Source organism: Cucurbita pepo, chromosome 9 (genome assembly GCF_057944985.1).
Source record: "Cucurbita pepo subsp. pepo isolate OVF chromosome 9, ASM5794498v1, whole genome shotgun sequence".
Classification (NCBI taxonomy): Eukaryota; Viridiplantae; Streptophyta; class Magnoliopsida; order Cucurbitales; family Cucurbitaceae; genus Cucurbita; species Cucurbita pepo.
Genome location: NC_141806.1, coordinates 38,896 through 60,799, shown reverse-complemented (window position 1 = coordinate 60,799; position 21,904 = coordinate 38,896). Strand labels below are relative to the sequence as shown.

Here is a 21,904-nt window from a genome sequence, read left to right as displayed (position 1 = left end):
ATGAAGCTGGTTGCATTATTTCTTTAATGCACTGATGCATCTGAAAGCGTTGAACGTCCATTTTTTCTTCTGTTTGTTTCTTTTGTAAGTGCACAAACAAGGGATTAAAACGTACTACTTGCTTTGTCCATGCCAAACTCTTGAGTGCAGCTACTATGGGAACTTGGATTCATAGTAAATGTGTTACAAAGCAACTAGCAAGTCTCCAGTTTCTAGGATTAGTTCATATTAACCAACTCTAATTGGCAATCTTTAATGTCAAGCAGTTAGCTAAACCGGTGAGCTGAGGCAACAGTTTCTTTGTGATGTAAAGCCATGGAAAGATCGCACCTAGAATTCAAGTTGTTCGGGGAGCCAATCTGATAGTAATAAGACCGACCTAGCAGTATTAAGACCAATATTTGTGAGCCACTTTTAGTTAACTCTGGAATCCTTTGTCATCCCTGCAAATTTAGGCACTGCAGACTGCTACACGAGGTTTAGTTCTAAGTGGATGTAGCCTAGTTTTCTCTGGAATCCTCTCATCCCCAGAAACTTAGCCCCTGCAAGTGCAAACTGCTACACGGCTGATATTCAAAGATGACACCACCATCCGACTCAAAATCGCACCATACTTGCTCCTCACTGTGGCTTATGCCGTTGCTTCTGCCTTCCAACAAATGGGTCGCTTGATGTCCTCCTCCATTCTCTGTCTTTGAATTGTTGTTCAAATACGTGACTCCATTCTGTTCCGGTTCATCTTCTAAGATTTCTAGCTTTGCTTGATTCTCATCAGCGTTTTTTCCAAAATTATTGGAATAACATCCCTCACCAGGTTCTTCTTCAACAAGCTCGCCTAACTTTTGCAACTGTTTCAAATACCAGGGGAGTGCTTACCACTACAGTTCATGATGAACTAATGAAAATGGAAAAAGGAGTTTATGGTACCTGTGAGAGCAAGGAGTTGTTCTCTTCCTGTAAAGTTCTAAACTGAGACGCTAGATTATCATAACTAGCTCTGAGGCTCCTGAAATCGTTCTCCATCTGCTTCGACTTCCATCTTGCTCTTCTATTCTGAAACCATACAGAAATCTGGCGAGGTTGGAGTCCCAACTCGGCTGCCAGCTGCACCTTCTTCCTCGAATCAAGCTTTGAATCCGATGAATAAAATATGGACTCCAGTGACCTGATTTGTTCATCACTAAACCTTCTTTTGTTCATGTTGTTGCTCTTCTTCTTCTTCTTCTTCTTCTTCTTCTTCTTCCTCCTAGGAGTTGGACATGTCTGCGAAGAGGCTACTTCAAAATTTTGTATTTTGATGTACTCCTGTCTCTCCATAACTTTTGTTGAAACTACAAGCTCTCTCGGAAAGGATTAGAGATAAGAATATATTTATAGGGGGAAGTGTGAAACAACAAATGTTTGCATGGAAACCAATGGAGCTCAATAGCGTGTGGTTTTTTCCAGCCCATGTCCTGTGGTCGTCTGCATCCATTTTTCCCTTTTCAGCTTCAAAACTAAGCACCACCACCACCCTCTAACAGTGTTTTTTTTTTTTTTTTTTCTTCTTCAAAACCTTTTGCTATAAAGGCACTATACTACATGCTTATCCTGGGCTAGCTAGCTTCCCATGCATTGAACCCCTTTCCTTTTACACGGGCACAAATATCTGCTGTGTCTTGCATAAATATCATAGTGATTTATTTCAATCAGAGCCTTTAATTTCAGTTTGAATGAGATATAATATCTGGGATTGGATATGGCTGTGTGTGGCCAAATACAGACAAAGTGAAGGTATTGTGAATATTGTTGTCAAATCCATAGCATATTTACAAAGGGAAGAGGCGGCTTTGGCTTTTGGCTGGTGTTTGATGGATGGCACAGCACAAAGCAGTGGAATTTGGGGATCCAAGACGGCGATGGATTGCCATATTTAGCAGTGAGCGTAAGGTATAAATTGGTTTCTTGTTTATTCATAAAAGGCCATGGCTTGCACGCCACGGCCCTTGCGAGTTCATGACGCTGACAATCTCCTTTGATACAACGAACCAATGAAATTTCTGAGTGTCAAGCTGCCGTTTTGGGAAACACCCAAAAAAAAGAAAAGGAAAAAGAAAAAGAAAGATAGCTTAGTTTGGTAGTAAAGTCTTGTAGGCAGCAGGAGAAGGTGGCTTTGAATTTTGAAGCTTTGGCTGGCTAATACTTGGACACGTTTCGAGGGAACTTAGTGATGGTTTCAAAATTGATTTCAAAATGAATGATAAAGCATCACGCTTTGAAGCGTAGGCATTGCATTGAATGAAGATAAGATAATTAGTTACTGGGTAGGAGATTGGGGAGAAGTTTCTGTGAGAAAGAATTGAGTTTTGAAAATCCATGTTCTTCATTGCTCTAAGCCTCCTCCTCCGCAGCCGCAGCCTCTACCCCAACCCCAATCCCCGTTTTCCGATTTCCATCCTCTTCCTCATCAACTTCTCCGGCAACAAGAAAACCCATCACGACGTTCCAACGTGGGGAGGGCATCTTGGTCGGTGTAGAACAGGCTAATATCCGGAAGGGGTATGCGGCGGTTTGTGATTCCTGTTTATGAAGCTCGTCAAGGAATCCGAGGAGGGAGGAGTAGGGGGTCCAACCATTATAATCCTCTGCCCCCGCTCAAGGCTTACCCTGAACTGAGGTTCCAGAAATGCCCCCACATCTCTTCTTCTCTTTTCTCCTCTTTATTCCTCCTTCATTCCTTCTTACTTTCTTTCATCATCTTCTTCACATTCAACTTTAGTTTGCTCACTGCTTTCTATCTTCGGCTTAATAAAGCATTCCCACCTACCAAACAGCCTCAACAAATAAAGAAATACATACGGATGTTAGGTTCAGCTTCAACCCACCTTCACCAAAACTCTTCATTTTCCTAAACTTGATTCAAACCAACTCCAACCCAGGACACAGAAGTTGATAGGGAAAACGGTGATGGAACTTTCCCTGAGAGTTCACACTCTCAGGGAAAGTTCCATCACCGTTTTCCCTATCAACTTCTGTGTCCTGGGTTATTCATCTGCATCTACCATCTACCATCTCTATGTGCTAACTATGTAGCAGCAGAATGATAATGAAAAAACACAAACACACAGCATCCAGAAAAAAGAATGTAGATGATCAAAAACAAATGACTAAAGCGAGGTTGATTAAGAGAGAGTTTCCAGTTAGAAACATTGAAAGCAAGTTGCAAGTGTTCCCAGGGACCAACCCTACAGAATCCATCAGTCCATCCATCATAACATCGTCACAGATAAACGACTACGAGCCTCAAAATGCCATCCACTGTATAAAAAAAAAATATTAAAAAAAAAAAAAAAAAAAAACTAAACAAATATCTCATTCACCAACAACACCTAGTTCTAGGTACACCAAAAGGTACCAACTCAACTCCACTGCAGAGGATCATGCACCACCAAACCCCACAACCCCTTTGGACATATCTCTATAACCATAATATATATATGCAATATATATAAATATATCTATTGGGCACTAGGCCCACATGGGATAGAAGCAGGGGAGCATCAGTTCAGCTGGGCACGAGGGGAGCGAGGGCGAACTGGGGTCTTTGATGGGCTTACCCTGAAAACAAAACCCATAAGAATCAAAACGGTTTTACTTCTTCAAACAAAAACACAACACGTTTCTCAAAATACCCAATACCAGAAAAGGAAACAAGAACAAGCTATACTAACCTTATTGGCAGGGAACCCAACACCACTCCACTGCAATTAAGTGCAGCAATTGCACTCTCAGCCTGCAAATTAAGAATAAATGCAATACAGTTACGCAAAGTCATGGTGAAGTTACAGCCAAACACGACTTCATTCATGTAACTGCATGGGTAAACACCCATGTTCTCTAGAAAGTCTTTTAGGGCATAGCTAATGCTTTGTTATTCACAAACATGAAAAACAATAATCACTCAAATGAAAAACAATCAATCTTTGACGATTTAATAGATGATATATGCATTACAAAGATATTTGAAATTGCTCGACAGATGTGAATGCAGCATCTTAAAGCCATCACTCAAGTGCTCTCCATTCTATATGCCACAAAACCAACGATGTATTGGTGAATGATAACTTCAAGAATCACAACAGACTTGTTGATAAGGCAAACCACATCCATTATTAAGTTTACATATAGATATAACAAGTAAAGCAGTACTCTAAATGCATTTTTTTTTTTTTTGGGGGGGGGGGGGGGGGGGGGGGGGGGGGGTTCGACAAAGGTGCTCTAAATGCATTCTGTACCCCATAAAAGCAAAGATGCATTGATAGATGGTAAATGCAAGAACCACACATCAGATTTAGTTGATAATTGTTCTTGATCAAAAAAATGTGAAGGAAAGATCCCACTGAATTGAATTGGGTCCATGAATCTAAGAAATAGTGAGAATTCTTGATCTCTCTCGGTTCAGAAATCCAGAATTTGAATTGATGGCTGTTCATTAATTAAGTCAATCAAACTAGGCAAGTTTGTCTTGCTTGCCATCGTCCCCGTTTTGGCGTGAGTTTCTTCAGGGTTAGGAAGTAGCAAACCAAATTCATCCTCACCACCCCTCTAATAGTTGAAAAGGCAAACCATGTCCATCCTCATCACTCCTCTAATGCTCAATCTCCAACCCCCACCCCCACAAAAGGAAAAGAAGAAAAAAGTGTAAAAAAAAAAAAAAAAAAAAAAAAAAAGAAAACAATAAAATCAACGGAAGTGAACAAGATTACCATGGTAAACTCAACAAAAGCTATACGAGTGGAATGATGATAATCTCCAAGTAGCCTAAGGCGCTGAACCTACACGAGGTTAACAGATTACATAGATTAAGCCACAACCAGAAAACATAAAAGCGCTGTAAAGAGAATCAAATAAAATTCCGAAGAAATAAGACATCTGTTAAACGAAGAACAGACCTCTCCACATAGTGATTCAAAGAACAGCTTGACCTCTGCTTGAGTAACCTACATGACATCACATACCATGAAAACAATCAATATAACAATCGAGCATATTTAAGTTCTTTCATTCTCTCCTCTTCCAAAAACACAGTTCTCAAATTCATTCAGAAAGTTTTTCACTTGCAAACCTACCTTCTTGTCAATATTTGTACAATAGATAGTTCTTGAGCACATCTCACGTTCATCATCCGACTAGAAACAATAAAACAAAATCAGTTTCAAGAAAAGAAGTACAATAAATTAAAATGAGTTGATAGCATTGCTAGGAACAAATTAGAATGGATAAAAAAAAATGAAGGAGTGACATTGAAGACGGTTAATTACCCTGGGTAAAAAGTCAGGATTGACAGGTGCTATGGCAGTTTTTGAGGGCAGCACTCTAACTGGATAGAAACCAAGAACTGTCCCTGAAAGACTCAAGGAAGCTCTTGCACCCTCTGCTAGCATGAAGCAAATTAGATATGATATAGTCGGAAATACATCTAGATATACTGAGTTTGGGACTGTACCTTCATCCGTGAACTCAATGAAGGCAAAATGAAGAATGGAGTTGGGATCACCGCAGATACGACAGTCAACAACCTATTGAAGATACATCACATTAAGCTAGCAGTAAAATGCCAAAAAAAAAAACAAAAAAAAAAAAACAGATCAAATGAAAGGAAAGAGAATAACCCGCTACCTCTCCACAGCCAGCAAAGACAGTAGCAAGTAGCTCTTCAGTCACCTACAATGCAATTCCATGATCCAAAAATGGATTGGTCAAAAAGGAGAAGTGCAAGGCATATAATCAAGGAAGTTTTGGAAATGGAGGTCTCTTACCTGCTGATCGATGTCTGATACATACACCGTCCTCCGGGTCATCTCATCCCTCTTCACCGCATTCATCTTATTATTCATCCTCCTTCTCCCTTGGCTAAAACCATTCTTCTTCTAAGCGAAAAGAATAAAGGAAACAAACAAGAGAAACCAAATCAATAGTAGATTCATTCAACACAAAATAGATTTCTCTAAAATCTATTGGTGCTAAAATGTGCAATCAAATAATACATAATCAAGCTGCTCTTCTAGCAGGTTAACAGCACTACAAAATAAAAAAAAACACTTCAATGTTCAAAAACTCCAACACCCGACCCTACAAAACCATCATGTAGTCTTGAGGGTTTTTGTAGTACAGAAATCAAAGCGAGGTGCACGGCATTCAAAGTTTAGTAATAGTATAAATAACAGTTGGACATCTTTCAAATCATCCAAGATCCCCACATACCCTTCGATTCATATGCCCTTCGTTGTTGACAGAATTAGCTTGCAATAGAAAGTCGTTAGTATACCCAAGCCCACCAGCGCCGAAGTAACCAGACAAATTTTTACCAAGCGAAGGAGGGATAAATTCCTCAGCCATGGGATTCAATTTGGATAGTAAGTCCTCCAGATCGCTCATGTCCCTCTTAAAGTTTTCTCCTCCATCCGCTCCATTTATCACTCCGTTAGGCCTCTGATTCATCCCATACCCGGCAGCAGACTTCACCATCAGCGTCTGGGCATTAGCTTCAAACCCGTTGAGCATCTGAGGCATTTGAGGCTTGAAATTGGCTGAAGGAAGTGAAAAGGAAGCAGCGGTAGCTGCTCTCTCCTGAAGCTGTGCCTTCATCTGTACATCGTGATCATTGCCGTTGGAATGAAAGTCGGGTTCTCCATTCATGGGGACCGTAGAATCGCTGTTGGGCTTCTGAGTCTCAACATCGTTGGGGTCATTAGAATCGGAGGAAACCATGGTATTTTCCAAAGTTTGACTTGGAGAACCGATTTTGGGTCCAACATTCTCAGGAACCGCCATGATAAGAGAAAGAGTAGTGGTGAAAAGGTGGTTGTTTTGCAGTGTTATTCTGAAAATCAATTGAATCGTATGATCAGAAAGGAGAAAAACGAAAAAGCGGGGAAAGAAGTGGGGGATGGGTGTTACCTGAGGGGAGGGCAGGGGTTATGTATCTAACACATTTCCATTGGTAAAGGAGTGAAGGCAGCAGGAGATCGAAGTGAGGGAGAAGAAGCAGAATTGAAGAGGATCGAACAGAAAAGGAAAACCCCTGTGCGCGAATTAAGAAAAGGTAAGGGTGGTGTTGTTGCTATGAAAAAAACAAGAGAGAATGTTAATGGGTTGTTAGGGTGGGGGGGGGGGGGGGGGGGGGGGGGGGGGGGGGGCGATGCTTGGTAAACAGACAGAGAGGCGTAGAAGAAAGAGAGAAGGAAGGGGGGGGTGTGTACGTGGGCTGCTCAGAATCAGATCGTCGGATTGCGGTGGAGATGAGAGTGGCACAGCATCCCAGAAATGACCGATGAGATGAAATTCCGTCTTCCTCTTCCCCTCCCCTTTTCCCCTCGCCCTCAACATATTTCAGGGACACCCAACCAAACTTTTCAAAATTCCTAAAATGCCCATATCCATGCCCTTTCCCATCACCCATGCATGAATGAACCATCACCATGCATCATGCATTTCTTTCTGCATTTCTTTATTTCTTTATTTCTTTATTTCTTTATTTCTTTATTTCTTTATTTCTTTATTTCTTTATTTCCTTATTTCTTTATATGCAAACCAATCATTATATCTTTATCACATTTAATTTTTCCTCTTATAAATGCAAATGCCATTCACCACCCACGCCCACATTTTGTTTTTACCATTTTTCATCATCATTTCCTTTTATTCATATATTACCTTAAATTCAACACTTTTGTGTATAATATATCTCTCTTCGATTATAAAAACTGTTTTCACAATGGTTATAAATCTTTTAATTTTCCATTTCTGTCAAATTAATATTTTACAACATCATGTATTACTATTGTTATTATTATTATTATAAGTAATGATAAATAAATTAAAAATTAATATAATGTTGTTTTAAAATATATATAATTTAAATTTGTTTGTTTTTATAAATTAAAATATTCATTTTTATCTACACCTAAATTAATGTTTTTTTTTTACAAAGGAAGCTTGTCTGTCGCTAAGAAATTCAACTATTATTATTTTATGAATGAAATTCAATTATTATTATTATTTTCTTTCAATGTGTAATATTGGACAAAAAAATATATATATAAAAATATTATTGTTTTGAGAAAAACGAGATTTGATTTGAAAATTTAAATATTGACTGTGGATAAAAATTGTGGTTTTATTAAAAGTGTTTTTTTTTTTTTTTTTTTTTTTTTTTTTTGTTCAAATCTAAACCTACAAGGTTTAAAATGATTTCCTGTGAACCAAAACTGAAAATTCGTTTTTGGCGTTAAATGAGTCTAAAAATACGAGAGCCTATTGTTTAAATAAAGTTGATTTTTAAAAGATTTAAGATTTGGTTTGACCTAAATTATTTAAATTCATTTTTTTTTTCTTATAAGTTGAGATTTCCTGAATTTTTGGGAGATTAAAAAAAATAGACATAATTTCTCTTCAAAAATCAACCAAATTATTTGGCTACTTATTTTCTATTGTTTGTTAAACTTTAATTTTTGGAAAACTATGCTAGATGGAGCTATTTGTAGCATTTATGGTTTGATGATAATGTAAAATGACAATTAATTGTGTTTATTGTTCTAGTGAATTTTTATTTAATTGCTATAAATTAAATGATTATATTACTATTCACACATGTATGAAATTCCGCTAAAGAGAATTGAACATTTAGCCTTTGGTTATAGGGTACATGTCATTGGGTGTCATTGGGTGTATGTTATATATCTCATTATTCATATGACCATCGTATTTAAAATGATGAAGGTTGCAATAATTTTTTTCGTATCTTTTAACTAATAAAAACTTGTTACACTATTTGGGGTTCTCCTTAACCATCCTGGCTTGATTGAACTTTAAGCCATGCTCTTAGCTTCTTTGATTTAGGTATTTAGATATGAATATTTTTCAACTTAACGAAAAAGAGGTTTGACATGGACTATATGATTTTTTATTTATTTTTAATAATTATGAGAAAAGGGTATCATGGTCATTTTGTTTGTAACTGAACCTAGATATTTTCTTCATTAGTGGATGTCATTTGCTAATTCTTATACATAAGAGACTTTGTGAAAATTGTTTCTAAAATCATCTTGATTTTGGCTAAATATACCTAAATGTCATTAAATTATTTTCAATTTGGTTTTAACCTTAAAAAAATAGTGTTTGCAAACATAGAAAAAATACCCAAATGTTGAAACTATTTACAAATTTGACAAAAATTAAATCAAACCCATGTAAAAACATCCTAATCTAATTATAATTTTGTGTTGATTAAGTGATAGGTTGTTGTTTAGTTGCATTATTTTATCTTTCGTTATTGTTGTTTAATCAAGATAATGTGATGCATTGTCGTAGTTTAAATAGGCTATGATTACAAGTGAAGTTTATTTGCTGCAGAAGCATATCCTTTCATCACACTTATAATTATGGTTAATTATGTGACGTTGCTTTAGTTGTAGAAGTGGAAGATGATTAACTAGTTTAAACGAAAGAGGGTAAAGATTTACAATACAAGGATAGTAGAAAATTAAGTGCCTAGTAAAACTAGTTGAGCTCGACTTTACAATAACAAATTTTAATAAATTATTACAGAAAAGAATTTTTAGAACTTTTAATGGATTCAATTGTTTTAGAAAATATATATAATCATTATAATTATTTTAATTAAATATGTGCGGAATTTTGAATTTTTGTGTAAAAAATGAAAGGCAAATATTAAATCTTCTATTCAAAGGGTGACGTGTAATTTTGTAGGTATTAGGAGTGGGGTCCGCAACTGTGGCATCCGAGAAGCTTCTAGTGGAGGCAAAGTATATTCACAAAAATTCAACTTCAATTATGTTTTCAGTCCACGTGTTTTTATTATCATGTTAATTTAGTAGTTGACCTTTTACATCTTTATTTTCATTTTATATTTCACAAAAATCAAACTTCATTTAATAAATCAAAACTCTAATTTTTCGAGTTTATTAAAACTCTTAAACGTTTATATTACCTTATCTAAAAGCAATAATTATATTAGAATCTACCACAATTTCAAATTATACAAAATATAAATGGAGGGAGCGGCTCATCCATCATCGTAAAATTATCCAAAGTCATCATATTTGACGATACCAACTAAGACATTTCAATCCTACAATATGCACTTTAAGAATGATGTGAAAAAAATGTTGAAACTCGGTTCTTCTTTAATTATAGCTTTAATTTGTATTAAGTAATATGAACAACATTTTTTTCCATCTTCGTTGAAGTACATATTACATGATTGAGGTACTTTGACTTATATCATCAATTTTCGTTAGGAGATACTCCATAGTTTATAAAATGCGCCTCCCCACCATTGCCACATGGACTTAGTTTGGAAAGAGATGTGGAACCATGGTCAATTATACGATGTTGCGTGGTGCAAAACCAATACTTAATTTGTATTGAATTATATAGAAAAGTACTAAATTTTAATGTTATTTAACGTACCATGGGGAGTGGGACACAAATTTCTAATAATAGAAATTGAATCTATAATTTAAAAAAAAAAAATGGGAATAATATAAAAATGAAAGATGTGGGGGTAGATCGGGAAGAAAAATGAATGTACTATAAATAAATTTTTGTGGAGGTTATTAAAACTTGGACAAGACCATGATGAGTTAGGGTGCACATGTTTGTTACTGGGATTTGTTTATTAGGAAACGTCGAAAGATGATTAGTTTGGTTCTTCTTTCATTTTGTCTCCACTCTTTGCATTTTGGCATCTTTTTTTAATTCCCCCTAAATTCTTTTTATATTTTATTTTCCTTTTTTATTAGTCAATATGGAGGACAAATATCTCGTATTTTTTTTTGTCATTCATAATATTATATGTCCGAAAAATAATTTAGTTGATTACTCTTTTTATTTCAAAAACCTTGAGCTTGAATTGTGACTTAATCGTGATTTCTCCAAAATCGACAAATAAACATTAATCGTGATTATATATATTAGATGATTGATATAATAAAAATTGAAGATATTAGCGTGATTAATTATGGAAGATATTAGCGTTTAGGCATAATTAATTAAAAATGGAAGGTGATATCTAATTTGTGGAGGCTGTTATGTGAGTTTTGCATTAAGGACTGATGTGGGGACGGAGAGCGAAGGTTGTGGCATTGGTTTAGGCAGGCAGGGCTCCACCCTCCGCCCTCCACTCCAGTTTTGCTCAAAATGGCTAAGCAGAGCTCATATTTTGTGGAAAAGGATTCCACAAAATTAATTACTCCCCAACCCCAATTAATACCTTATTTCTTATGTATAATGTAATAATGTAGCTCCATCCCCAAACACCCTTTTACTAATTTCTATAATTTACTTATTTAAGAAAATTTATAACTCAAAAACAATTCAAAATATACAAACGGCCCAATAGATTTTCGTTGGTCCACTGAAGCCCAAGCCAGTCAGATGAACGCGGTCCGATATCGATGGAGCATCAAAAACCCTATTTCTCCTTCCCCCCGATATATAGCATAGTTTAGTGAAAGGTGTGGCGATCGCCGTACGCGCATTTGGCTTCTAAGTAGTACTCTCACGGTATGTCGCTCCTCCAAGATCTCCGTTTATTGATCTTGCGCTTCTCACTCAATCGTTTCCGATTGCCTTCTTTCTCACCTCTGCTTCTCTAATTTATAGGTCCTCATTGCATATCAAGCGCTACGCTAACCATGTCTACCAGTGAGCTTGCTTGCGCCTACGCCGCCCTGGCTCTTCACGATGATGGAATTGCAATCACTGTACCAACCACTTTCTTTATCTCTCTCTCATTTTTTTTTTTTTTTTTTTTTGAATGCTCGATGCGTGATTAGTCCGAGTTTTTATTTATTTATTTTTTTTTGTATCTAGGCGGACAAGATTGCAGCCGTAGTAGCAGCTGCAGGTCTCTGTGTGGAATCCTACTGGCCTAGCCTGTTTGCGAAGTTGGCGGAGAAGAGGGATATTGGGGACCTTCTTCTGAATGTTGGCTGTGGTGGCGGCGCTGCGGCTGCTGTGTCTGTAGCTGCTCCTGCTGGTGGTGCTGCGTCTGCTGCCGCTCCTGCCGTTGAGGAAAAGAAGGTATGCTGATGAATCTTTTTTCTACTCTTTCTTACAATTTAGCTATATCTTTGATAAGTTTCTTTCATACGTTTACAACATACGATCATTTCAACTGTTCATGGACTCTCTCGGATGTAATAATTATGTAGGGAACCTTCCATAGACGCGTTTATAAACTCCGGTTATCAGTATTAACCCGTTAATCAAATATGCTGCTTTACCTTTGGTAGCTCTAACTGACCCACGTTTTGTATGTTGGTATGACTAATACTAGTTTGTCATGACAATACAATGGTCAAATTATGCTAATAAAAATGTTTACCTTTTCATAATTAACCCATTAGATGATCATAGCTATCCCTCGTTGAACTTGTATTGACAGCATAATTTGTACCTAGCAAATTTTAATGACCATCGTCATTGACATGGTAGTCGCCTGGAATGAATCTTATCTGTCTTTCCCCTTTCGATATTTGTTCATTCTTAAGCGTATTGTGCAGGAGGAGCCGAAGGAAGAGAGTGATGACGACATGGGATTCAGCTTATTCGATTAGAATGCCCTTTTGTTGCGTTGTTGCATTGCATTAGGACGTTTTTGGGTGGTAGCCTTATTGGATTTATCTTTATTTTTCTCTGTTCAATCGTCTCAAGTTTTTTAGTAGTGAGTTTGTAGTTCTCTTTTTCATTTAATTTACAATGGTAATTGGTCTTTTCAACTTCTGTTTGATTACTAAAACAATGAAATGAGATGAAAGCCAACCCGTACTTCTTGGATTGATAATTAACTAGGCATTGTAACTCTTGGACGTGGGTGAGTAAAACAATCTTAAACATTTGTAGTTTGCTCGGGACAAATGGTGGTGAATCGATTATTGATATATTTTTTTTTTTGCCTAGCAATAATGATAGTTAGTCAAATGTGTGCCTATCGTGAAGAAATTTTAGATTAAACAATTGTTGTAAAGATGTTTGAAATTTAATTCCGAAGTTTGATCATGTGATACTACTGTAAATGAAGAAAAAACACAGAAGTAACTAAGTAGTAGAAGAGGATGATTTTGCCATAAGGGTTGAAGGAGAAAGCCACAAGGGTTGAAGGAGAAAGGTTGGAGAAAGACGATTAAAATGAGCAAAATAACATGAAGGAACACACCTTCATTATTGTAAAGGCTATTGGAATATAAAAATTGATTGTTAGGAAAAAGGTTTGCATTGATACTAACTTGAAACAAAGTGATTTATGATTGGTTGATATCATACTTGATATGCGAAAGTTAAACATAGGTCTTTCCTTTCCTTTGAGGCAAAACTTAAAGTTAAAGTAGAGTAGATGGAGGTTGATGAGGTACGAGGCATGCATGTGAGTTGAGAGGTAGATTGAGGGTTGACGAAGGTTAAGGACATACAACTGGGGTAGACCTAATTGGTCCTTTTGTGCGGAAATTGAGGTGTAGAAACTACGTGTGTGGGTAAGTTTTAGAGATGGGAAGGGTGCAATGAATCTTCATTATAAGAATTTGGTGAATAAGAGTGGAGGGAATGAAGGTCATCAATGATGGAGATGGTGGAGGGAATGAGAGTGGTTCCCTCAGATTCCATGCCATCCTCTTCCCAACTACTTGCCCATCTAACCCTCCTTCCTTCTAACTTCCTCTCTCTCCCCCTTCATTCTTCTTCTCTACCTCTAACATCACCCTATTAACTTTACTTTCTAACCAGTAGAAAAGAAGCAGAGAGGTGTTCCCTACTTTCATAGTTTATTAATAAATAAATAAATAAATAAATAAATTATATATGCGTCAGATTAAGTTGTACTAAATCCTTTATTTTTTATTGTATCATACTTTGTTTTGTTTGAATTAGAAGGATTATCATTACACAAAAGGATCTATAATATAACGGAAATAATTACTTACTAAACAAAAAAAAAATCTTAAAAAAGAAAAAAAAAAAAGTTGAATTTAACATGTAATATTCAATGATATTTCTTCCACTCCACACACTTAGAATTCAAAACCCGTTTTTATTTGTTCAAGTATTGATGGGGAACAAGGATATTTCAATTAAAAAAAGAGAAGAAAAATAGCAATTATTAGCTGAAGATTCGTTTTTTTTTTTTAAATTTGAGTGTGCCTTTTCTTATCTGTTTGTGTTATGAATTAGTAAAGAGAGGATTGGCGACCTGAATTATGAATTGGGGCGGAAAATCTGGACAACGACCATTGACTCCTAGAGTACAAGTGGGGTCCACTCTAATCATGGGACTATTTATTTATTTAAATTTCTCAAATCGCAGCCATTCAAAATTAACCTTATTTTTAATATCTTGCTTTTGACGTCATCATGTCAGCGGCGATGTCGTAAGCAGCCTTATCATCCAATGGCCAAGAGTTCATCGCGCTATCTTCGATGTATTATCTAATACTTTTCTTTTTCATTTTGGTTTATCCTTTCCACGTTGTAAAATTGATTCTTTTGCCCAAATAATGAACTTATGGCCACAAAAGATGTTATTGACTGATTTGAAAACCAAAAGGCAGAAAGGCAGAGGAGGAAGGTTATGTGTGGAGTTTGAAACTAAAGAGTCTTGAGAAATTCCATGATGTATGTGTTGAAAGCACAAGAGTGGACCTTGAAGCCTTGAAATCCAGCAGCCTTGGCCAAGGCGTGGAACTCCTGCTCGGTCCTTTCTTTGCCTCCAGGGTTGTGAGCCAGCATTATGACATCGATGTGAATCACTCCCTTGGTGGCAAGGCTGCTGTCTGGTGCAACCGGAAGAATGCATTCCGCCACAATCACCTTCCCATGCTCCGGCAGAGAATCGTGGCAATTTTTCAACAATTTCAGGCAGTGCTGGTCGCTCCAATCGTGACAGATCCACTGCAAACCCCACATTACATCAGACCAAATACATACATGCAATACAGAGTCGGTATAGGTATGGGTGTAGGTGTTCTAAATTCAGTTACTTTACCTTCATGAAAATAGCATCCCCCTTGGGCACGCTCACAAACATGTCGCCCCCAACATGTTGGACGCCTGCAGCAGCCATTTCAATGAAGAAGCAATTGAGAATTCGGATGCATATTTATTAAATTCCCAGTTCCGAAACAGAGGTTACCTGGGTAGGCAGGGGCGTCCTGAATGACATGAGGGAGGTCGAAGTTGATGCCCCTAATAGAAGGGTACTTGGAGACTATCATGTTGAGAACAGCTCCGGTCCCACCGCCCACATCCACCACTGAATTAAGGCCTTCGAAGCCTTTGTAGGTCTCTAGAATCTTCTTCATGGTAATGGTGGAATGGTCGGACATTCCCCTGTTGAACACCCTGTTGAATCTCGGATCTGTTCCATGATATTCGAACGCCGTCATTCCGTATGCTTTGTTGAATGGAATCCCTCCTTCCAGTACCGCATCTTTCAAATGGTACCTTCATTCCCAAAACATACAAATAAAGTCATGGTTCCTTAAATAAAATTATTAAAATTATTCCCAAAACATTTTGGACCAGAGTAGCAGAGGAGCTAAGCTCTGATCTGACTTCTCACATCTAAGTGTCTAAAAAGAGTTAATTTAAATAACATTTTTCTTTTGTTGTTGTTGTTGTTGTATTATAATTAACACTGATTCTATTAATGACAAATACGTTTTTAAATTATTAATTATGCATACACTTGGTTAGATTTATTATTTGTAATTTGAATCTGAAGCAGAGGAAGGATGGAAAGGAGGATAATTACCAGCTCTCCATGAGGACCTTGTCCTGGTTCATGAGACACAGGGGAGCGATGGAGACGCCGTCTTGATTCTTGACCAAGAACTTGGCTACAGGGGCGAGGCCGTAGAGCCTCTGGAGTGAGCCATCGGGGAGAGTATTGAGGGAGTAAGTGAGGATGGAGTAGGAAGCCAGCAACCGGAGCATGCGGTCCAGAACCACACCCGCCTCAGGGTTTGGGGTTTTGGCCCCGGAGAAGGAGAGGTGAGAGGCTATTTGTGAGGGGGACAACAAAGCCCCCTCCCCTGCCGCCGCAATGATCTCCAGCACGTCTAGCTCGATGGCGGCCTTCAGCACCATTGGAAGAACCGAAGCGCTCGCCAACTGCATAGCGAACAGCTGTGCTTCTTCATCGCTCACTTGGGTGGTGGGGGTGATCTGGACCTCACAACCTTGCCCCGAGGACCCCATTCTTTTCTATTTCTTTCTCCCTGGACTTTGGTTTGCTTAAAGAATGGTATGCAATTACAACCCATACATTCCCGTGGTGAGTGTTGGTTTTATAGTGACTTCAACTTTCTTTCACATCCTCCACCAACCGCACTCACGCCCCTCCCTCACCTTACTCACCTCACTCACTTACACTTGTCTTGTTTTGGTTGGAGCCATCCCAATACAGATACCAAATATCAAACGGGGTTGGTAAATGGGTCCACTGCAGTTGACCTCCAATCTTTTTGAGCTGCCTTCTAATTTTCATATCTATCTTTCATTTCTTCATTTTTCTCTTCAATTACACAATTCCACCAAACTTTACCCCACTTCGAATTGAAACCCAAACTTTATTGGTCATTCCACACGCTTCCCACCTTTTCACCCACTTATCTTGTTGCACAATAAACTTCATTGCAACACGGTAAGGTGTCAACCAAACATATCGCAACAATCAAACAATCAAAATACAAACAAAAGAAAATATCATTTTCAAAGGAAGATCCTTTACACACTCGTTCACGCTATGACACACGAATATAACACTGGTTAGCTTGCTTAGGCCTAAGGGTTCAGGGGTGGTAGAGAGCCCACACCATGCCTCCCCTATAGTACATTTTGAGGCATTTTCAATCCTTCTCGAGTAGACATCATTTTAGCGAGTAGATAGACGGTCTCGTGCATAGTCCATCGAGTATTCGTTCAAATTTGATGAGCTTTTATCTTTTTATATCGACAGACCTAATTCTCGAGCCACGTGCTGAAACTCATATCGAAACTCCGACTTCTGAGGTTATGGCACGGGACCCTACCTAGTCCTCTTTGAGCTTGTCTGCGACACTCGTGTCGCCTCGTTCTCTCGAGCTTTGTGTATACCTCAATTTAGCTTCAATGCACACTCTTAGTGTGTCGGATGATGCAAATGGTCATTTTGAAAAAAATGGCAGTGTAGAGTAGATGGGGAGATGGTCGTTTGAGAGGTGAGTGAACGAGAATTAGTGAGCTTATTTTATATAGTTTAACTCCATCAATCAGTGGTTGGTGTGTGTGACTACATTTTGCTCTTAGGTTTGGTACGGTGGGCTGGTTGTTTACCATCCTCATCTAATCAGCGTACCTGTATCTGCAAAAACAAATCCTCACCTAATTAGAGTTTGTCCAATCTTCTTCTTTGTTAAATTTCCTGATCTTCTTTATTAAAGAATAGAACTCCACTTCATTTTTCTCAAAATATAAAGGCAGAAGAACAAAGTAATTACAAACAAGATATCTATTATGAACAAACAAGAGATCTATTATGATCGATGGTAGTTAAGTATGGCAGAGAATCTGAGTGAGTTAAACAGTCTCACCAGAAGTTGATTCAACAGAAATAAAAACGTTATGATACACTGAGAGAAGGATCATTAGAACTCTATACACATTCAATCGCACCAGAGAACATGTTCCCAGTCTGATGAGGACCCATTAGAACAACCAGCAGGAAGCTTGCCCTCAAAATGGCTTCTACTATCCTTCCCAGCTTCAGGCCGCAAGAAAGGTTCCATTTTTACTTTGTTTTCAACAGATGTCCAATACTCCTGTAAGTTTTCCCCTGCAGGAGTTGGGCTTATGTTGTTTCCCCGACTCCTTAGGACATCTAGTCTGCCCATTACTGAACCATCTAAATCATCAACTTCATTTTTGTTATCTGCAACGGGATGATGTATCATCGAGATGGCACCTTCAAGTGCCGCCTTCTCAATTTCACTGCAACGGGAACTTGTAACTTTCTGCACCTTTCCCGCATTCAAAGAACTTACGCGCTCGTCTCGAGATTTCAGAATTTGAAATCTCGACATAACATCGTCTATATGACTGGTCCTGGTCAAGATGGGGGAAGTCGACCGAGGAGCTGGCCCAGAATCATTCCCCTTGACCTTTGAAGAGGGGAAGGAAGAATCCATGTCTTTCATATGTGGGCCTGCAGTTTGTTCCTTCTCCAGTGCGGATTTTTCAACCATGCCTTGTTTAACTGAAACCTCAAAATCAGATAGTGTTCCCGAATTTTCGGCATCCCTAAGCTTTGCTTCATCGTCTCGGTGTTTGAGAATATTGAATCTAGTAATCACGTCATCTGATGCATGACTTCTGACACTCACAGTAGGGGAAGTTTGGACGGAAACAAATGAGGTAGAACCAACTTTAGTCTTAGATGCCACTTCCGCAATGGTGTTTGAACCAGGAGATGCACCAGAAACGAATAGTTGGTTGTGATTTTTGGCATGTTCTAAGACATAAAAATTAGGCTCATAAATAAATAAATCTAAGGAGAACATTGACTCAACACACCAAACTAAATACAATATGATTAAAACTTACCTTTCACTTTTGGTGATTCATGTTTCTCCATTTCTGACTTTGCACTATTAAAACGAGCTCTTAAATTGGAGGCACATAACGCAGCTTCTGCTTGAAGCCATAGATTCTTGTACAAGAGAGTTTGAGGATGTTCTTCATCGTCATGAAAATTCTCACTCAGAACCTTCTTAAGAGCCTAAAATATGACAACGGCATAAGCTGATAAGTGATCATTCATTATATGTTCCACTCAACAGATGAAAAGATGTAACTTCTTTTCCTAATAGATACCTTGGTCATGCTATCTTCTTTCATCGAGTCAATCCCATTCCTAAGATGATGAGAGCCAGCAGCTTCTTTGTCTTTCTTGACAGATAATATGTGTCGATTCGTTTCCTCGACACCATTTCGATCATTTGATAGACACTCCAAATTTTCACCTTCAATCTTTGTCATCTGGGACTGGGACTTGAGCACTCCCAAATCCTGGAAATGCTGACGAACAAATATATTACATAATCACAGGAATTACAATTTGCATTCTCACAATGCAGTGAGAACTTCTAAGCCTCGAGTAGATTTGAGTAGAATTAACATACCGCATGAAGCTGATGAAACTGCTCAAGGCTTTGTGAAGTCCTTTGCTCAGGTGAGAGAGAACCTTGTGATCCAACGCTATTTATACACACATCAAGGTTATTCATCACAGTCTCGAGGGACATGACGTCTTTTTGGTGTAATGCATCCAAACCATTTGAACAATGTGCAAGGAGCAACTCTGATAGACTATGCAATGTATCAACCAAAATCCTGATATCAACTTTTGAAGTTGATTCTCCATGAAATGCCTTCACCAGCTCAGAAGGCAAATTCTGGACATGTTCTGCAGCATCAAACGACAAATGATTTAAACCATTTCCAGAAGAGTTGTCGCTATTTAATCTTGCATCTGCATGCTTTTCCGTACAACTTGTACGTCCAATCCTTTTTCCAGACACTAAATTATGCTTATATTTATTTTGTGGTATGGAACAGGAAGAATAGAAGTCACCACCATCTTCAAATGTTTCATAGACGCTACTGGTAGCTGGATGGAAGCAACCCATTTTTGAACAAAATTCTCCTGCTTTCACAGAATTGCTACTTTTCTGTTCTGCAGGCAAGGAGGAACCAATAACTGAAGGCATCTTTGGAGAAGACGTTGCACCTTTTTCCAGAATGCTGCCTATCGTGCTTTCATTTGGTTCATGAACTATGACTTTCACAGTATCCTCAGCAGTAGACGGGGGTACTTGAGACAATGACAGATTCACACTGTTGTAAACTTCCAACATCTTCGTACGACTCGGTGTAACAATCTCAAATGCTTGAAAAGGAGAAATCTGATTAATTGGAACTCCTTTCCAGCAAGGTGAGTCTACTGCTGCAAGGTTGTACTGATCAAAACTTTCAGAGGAACTCTCAGTTGTTGTGGCAGTTTCAATTCCTTTAGGGTCCAAACTAAAATGAGGACTGGCATCGGGAATATGAAGTCTCATTCCAGCCTTCAATCTACGATCTGGCGAATCCTTAGCAGAATGTATATTGTTTCGCAAGTCATGAATTTTGGTTGATGAGGGCTCAGTAATTACGGGATCGTTTTTATCTATACATGTATCATAATTCTCTGCACTGACGAATTCCTTGCTCTCAGAGTTAACTGGAAGAAGCTCCTTTAGATTGGAAAGGTTGTTACCACCTTGTTTTGCTTCATAGCCATAATCTGAAACATGACATGAGCCGACATTCCAGGCAAAAGAATCAGTGCTGACAACAGATGGTCTGATGGAAAAAGTAGCGGGAGAATTGACAATTGATGTAGTCACGTTCAGTCTAGAATCTTGCTCTCTCGAGATTTCCAGATATGGAGGCTTTTTCAGAAATGGAGAGTTTTGAGAACTTGAGGCTGGATTGGAAGGTGGTGTCCTAGTCTTAGGATGACATCCTGGAAATGCAGAATGAGCATCCATGTTAGAAATTCTCTCAATGTTAAGGTTTCGCTCCGAAAACAATTCCTCATTTGGATATTCTCTTACAAAGTCGTTGCATTTATTCAGATCAAGCACATCAACAGAATGTGAAGCCTCTTTAGTTGATCTCTCAGAAGCTGAAGATCCGCGAGAGAAGTCGGTGCACGGGGGCCCTTTGAATTTAACAACGTGCGAGTTTGATAGCCAATCATAACTTGGTTGATCAACAATGGCCGTAGGACCAGCTTTGTTAGATGAAGTTGCGGCATAAGAAGGATAATAGGGTTTTGGTTTGCCCATACTAGTTGTTACTCCATCAGAGGATCCGTGGTATGAGGAGAGGTCAGTTGAAGTGATTGTAAGACGACCCAAAAGAGGTCCATGGTTATGAGAAGGGTCCATCATAGCCTGCGACCTGGGGTATCCAGAGCCAGTAGAGAAGGGTAACCAATCGAAGTCATGGGCTGAGGTTTTGGAGGTGGAAGGGAGCCAATTGTGTTGCAAAGGGTTGAGGGGAACCCCAACCCCAACCCCAACCCCAACCCCAACCCCAAATTCAGGTTCAGGTTCAGGTTCAGTGATATCCACAAGTGGGGTTGATAAAGGTTTAGTAACCGAACGATCAAGAGTAAAGGGCGGCGCCAAAGGTGATAAATTGGAGAAAGATGATGAAGATCCTCCATTACCAACACCAAAAGGGGCAAAACCCATGTTCATATTGCAGGAGACAATGAAGGTAATGGATGAAATGGACAAGTTTTAAGAAAAAAAGCAATGAAAAGAGGGCAGAATAAGATTCAAGATTCGTAAGATATGCAGAATTAGAAAGAAGGGTATAAGGAAGAAGATTAACCAGAATAGTGAAGCGGAGCAGGAGGTGGTGCCGCAGTCGTCTCCTCTTCCACCTTGTGATGTAGAGAGTAGGTACTTAATTCCCTTCTCCCATTCAGATTTGCATCTAACCCTCCGTCTTCCCACCCTTTTAACCCTTATTCCCACTGACAGTCTCTTTCTTTTCGCAATAATGATATTTTTCATTCTAATCAATTTTGGGTTTCTTGTTTCTTCCTTTTCCTAATAATGTATGCCATTTCACTCTTCTAAGCTTTTGTGTTTACACCACAAATCATAAATGATACCATTTTAATAAATATCCAAAAATTGGAATCATACCCTATAAAAATTCATTCACCTTTCACATATTCTACTAATAAATTCACAAATATTCATCAAAACTTTAATGGTATTAAAAAGAATGAATCAAACTCATTACTTTA

At 38.3% G+C, this 21,904-nt stretch overlaps 5 protein-coding genes and 1 long non-coding RNA gene across 9 annotated transcripts; 2 read left to right on the top strand and 4 right to left on the bottom strand.

The window, feature by feature from the left end:
• Nucleotides 1-140: 140 nt before the first annotated feature.
• On the bottom strand, nucleotides 141-1,926 carry LOC111801688 (homeobox-leucine zipper protein ATHB-5-like). Its single transcript, XM_023685794.2, has 2 exons — nucleotides 928-1,926; nucleotides 141-848 (listed from the first exon to the last, which is right to left on the bottom strand). Exons 1-2 carry the CDS (start codon nucleotides 1,315-1,317, stop codon nucleotides 522-524), a joined length of 717 nt encoding a protein of 238 aa, XP_023541562.2. The 5' UTR covers nucleotides 1,318-1,926; the 3' UTR covers nucleotides 141-521.
• A 1,203-nt stretch (nucleotides 1,927-3,129) lies between these two features.
• Nucleotides 3,130-7,399, bottom strand: LOC111801994 (polyadenylate-binding protein-interacting protein 12). 3 transcript variants are annotated; one of them, XM_087127173.1, is made up of 12 exons: nucleotides 7,242-7,399; nucleotides 6,940-7,063; nucleotides 6,244-6,862; nucleotides 5,799-5,909; nucleotides 5,659-5,703; nucleotides 5,486-5,558; nucleotides 5,301-5,413; nucleotides 5,109-5,168; nucleotides 4,932-4,979; nucleotides 4,746-4,814; nucleotides 3,711-3,772; nucleotides 3,130-3,597 (listed from the first exon to the last, which is right to left on the bottom strand). In XM_087127173.1, exons 3-12 carry the CDS (start codon nucleotides 6,811-6,813, stop codon nucleotides 3,540-3,542), a joined length of 1,209 nt encoding a protein of 402 aa, XP_086983299.1. In that variant the 5' UTR covers nucleotides 6,814-6,862; nucleotides 6,940-7,063; nucleotides 7,242-7,399; the 3' UTR covers nucleotides 3,130-3,539. The 3 variants fall into 3 exon arrangements, with proteins under 3 accessions (XP_086983299.1, XP_086983300.1, XP_086983298.1); XM_087127174.1 differs by lacking the exon at nucleotides 7,242-7,399 and having other exon boundaries at nucleotides 5,799-5,906; nucleotides 6,940-7,170; XM_087127172.1 differs by lacking the exon at nucleotides 7,242-7,399 and having other exon boundaries at nucleotides 6,940-7,168.
• LOC147790951 (uncharacterized) lies at nucleotides 3,989-4,722 on the top strand. The gene is made up of 2 exons (XR_015422511.1): nucleotides 3,989-4,184; nucleotides 4,253-4,722. It is a non-coding gene; the product is annotated as an uncharacterized LOC147790951 (long non-coding RNA).
• Nucleotides 7,400-11,418: 4,019 nt separating the features above from the next.
• Nucleotides 11,419-12,850, top strand: LOC111801491 (large ribosomal subunit protein P1). The gene is made up of 4 exons (XM_023685502.2): nucleotides 11,419-11,568; nucleotides 11,668-11,768; nucleotides 11,878-12,087; nucleotides 12,570-12,850. Exons 2-4 carry the CDS (start codon nucleotides 11,700-11,702, stop codon nucleotides 12,621-12,623), a joined length of 333 nt encoding a protein of 110 aa, XP_023541270.1. The 5' UTR covers nucleotides 11,419-11,568; nucleotides 11,668-11,699; the 3' UTR covers nucleotides 12,624-12,850.
• Nucleotides 12,851-14,553: 1,703 nt separating this feature from the next.
• OMT1 (O-methyltransferase 1) lies at nucleotides 14,554-16,335 on the bottom strand. The gene is made up of 4 exons (XM_023686550.2): nucleotides 15,812-16,335; nucleotides 15,191-15,501; nucleotides 15,044-15,108; nucleotides 14,554-14,949 (listed from the first exon to the last, which is right to left on the bottom strand). The coding sequence occupies exons 1-4, from the start codon at nucleotides 16,255-16,257 to the stop codon at nucleotides 14,647-14,649; spliced, it is 1,125 nt and encodes a 374-aa protein (XP_023542318.2). The 5' UTR covers nucleotides 16,258-16,335; the 3' UTR covers nucleotides 14,554-14,646.
• Nucleotides 16,336-17,530: 1,195 nt separating this feature from the next.
• Nucleotides 17,531-21,661, bottom strand: LOC111801731 (uncharacterized). Of its 2 annotated transcripts, none has more exons than XM_023685853.2 (4): nucleotides 19,218-21,661; nucleotides 18,910-19,113; nucleotides 18,640-18,814; nucleotides 17,531-18,547 (listed from the first exon to the last, which is right to left on the bottom strand). In XM_023685853.2, exons 1-4 carry the CDS (start codon nucleotides 21,342-21,344, stop codon nucleotides 17,703-17,705), a joined length of 3,351 nt encoding a protein of 1,116 aa, XP_023541621.2. In that variant the 5' UTR covers nucleotides 21,345-21,661; the 3' UTR covers nucleotides 17,531-17,702. The 2 variants fall into 2 exon arrangements, with proteins under 2 accessions (XP_023541621.2, XP_023541622.2); XM_023685854.2 differs by having other exon boundaries at nucleotides 18,910-19,104.
• Nucleotides 21,662-21,904: the final 243 nt, after the last annotated feature.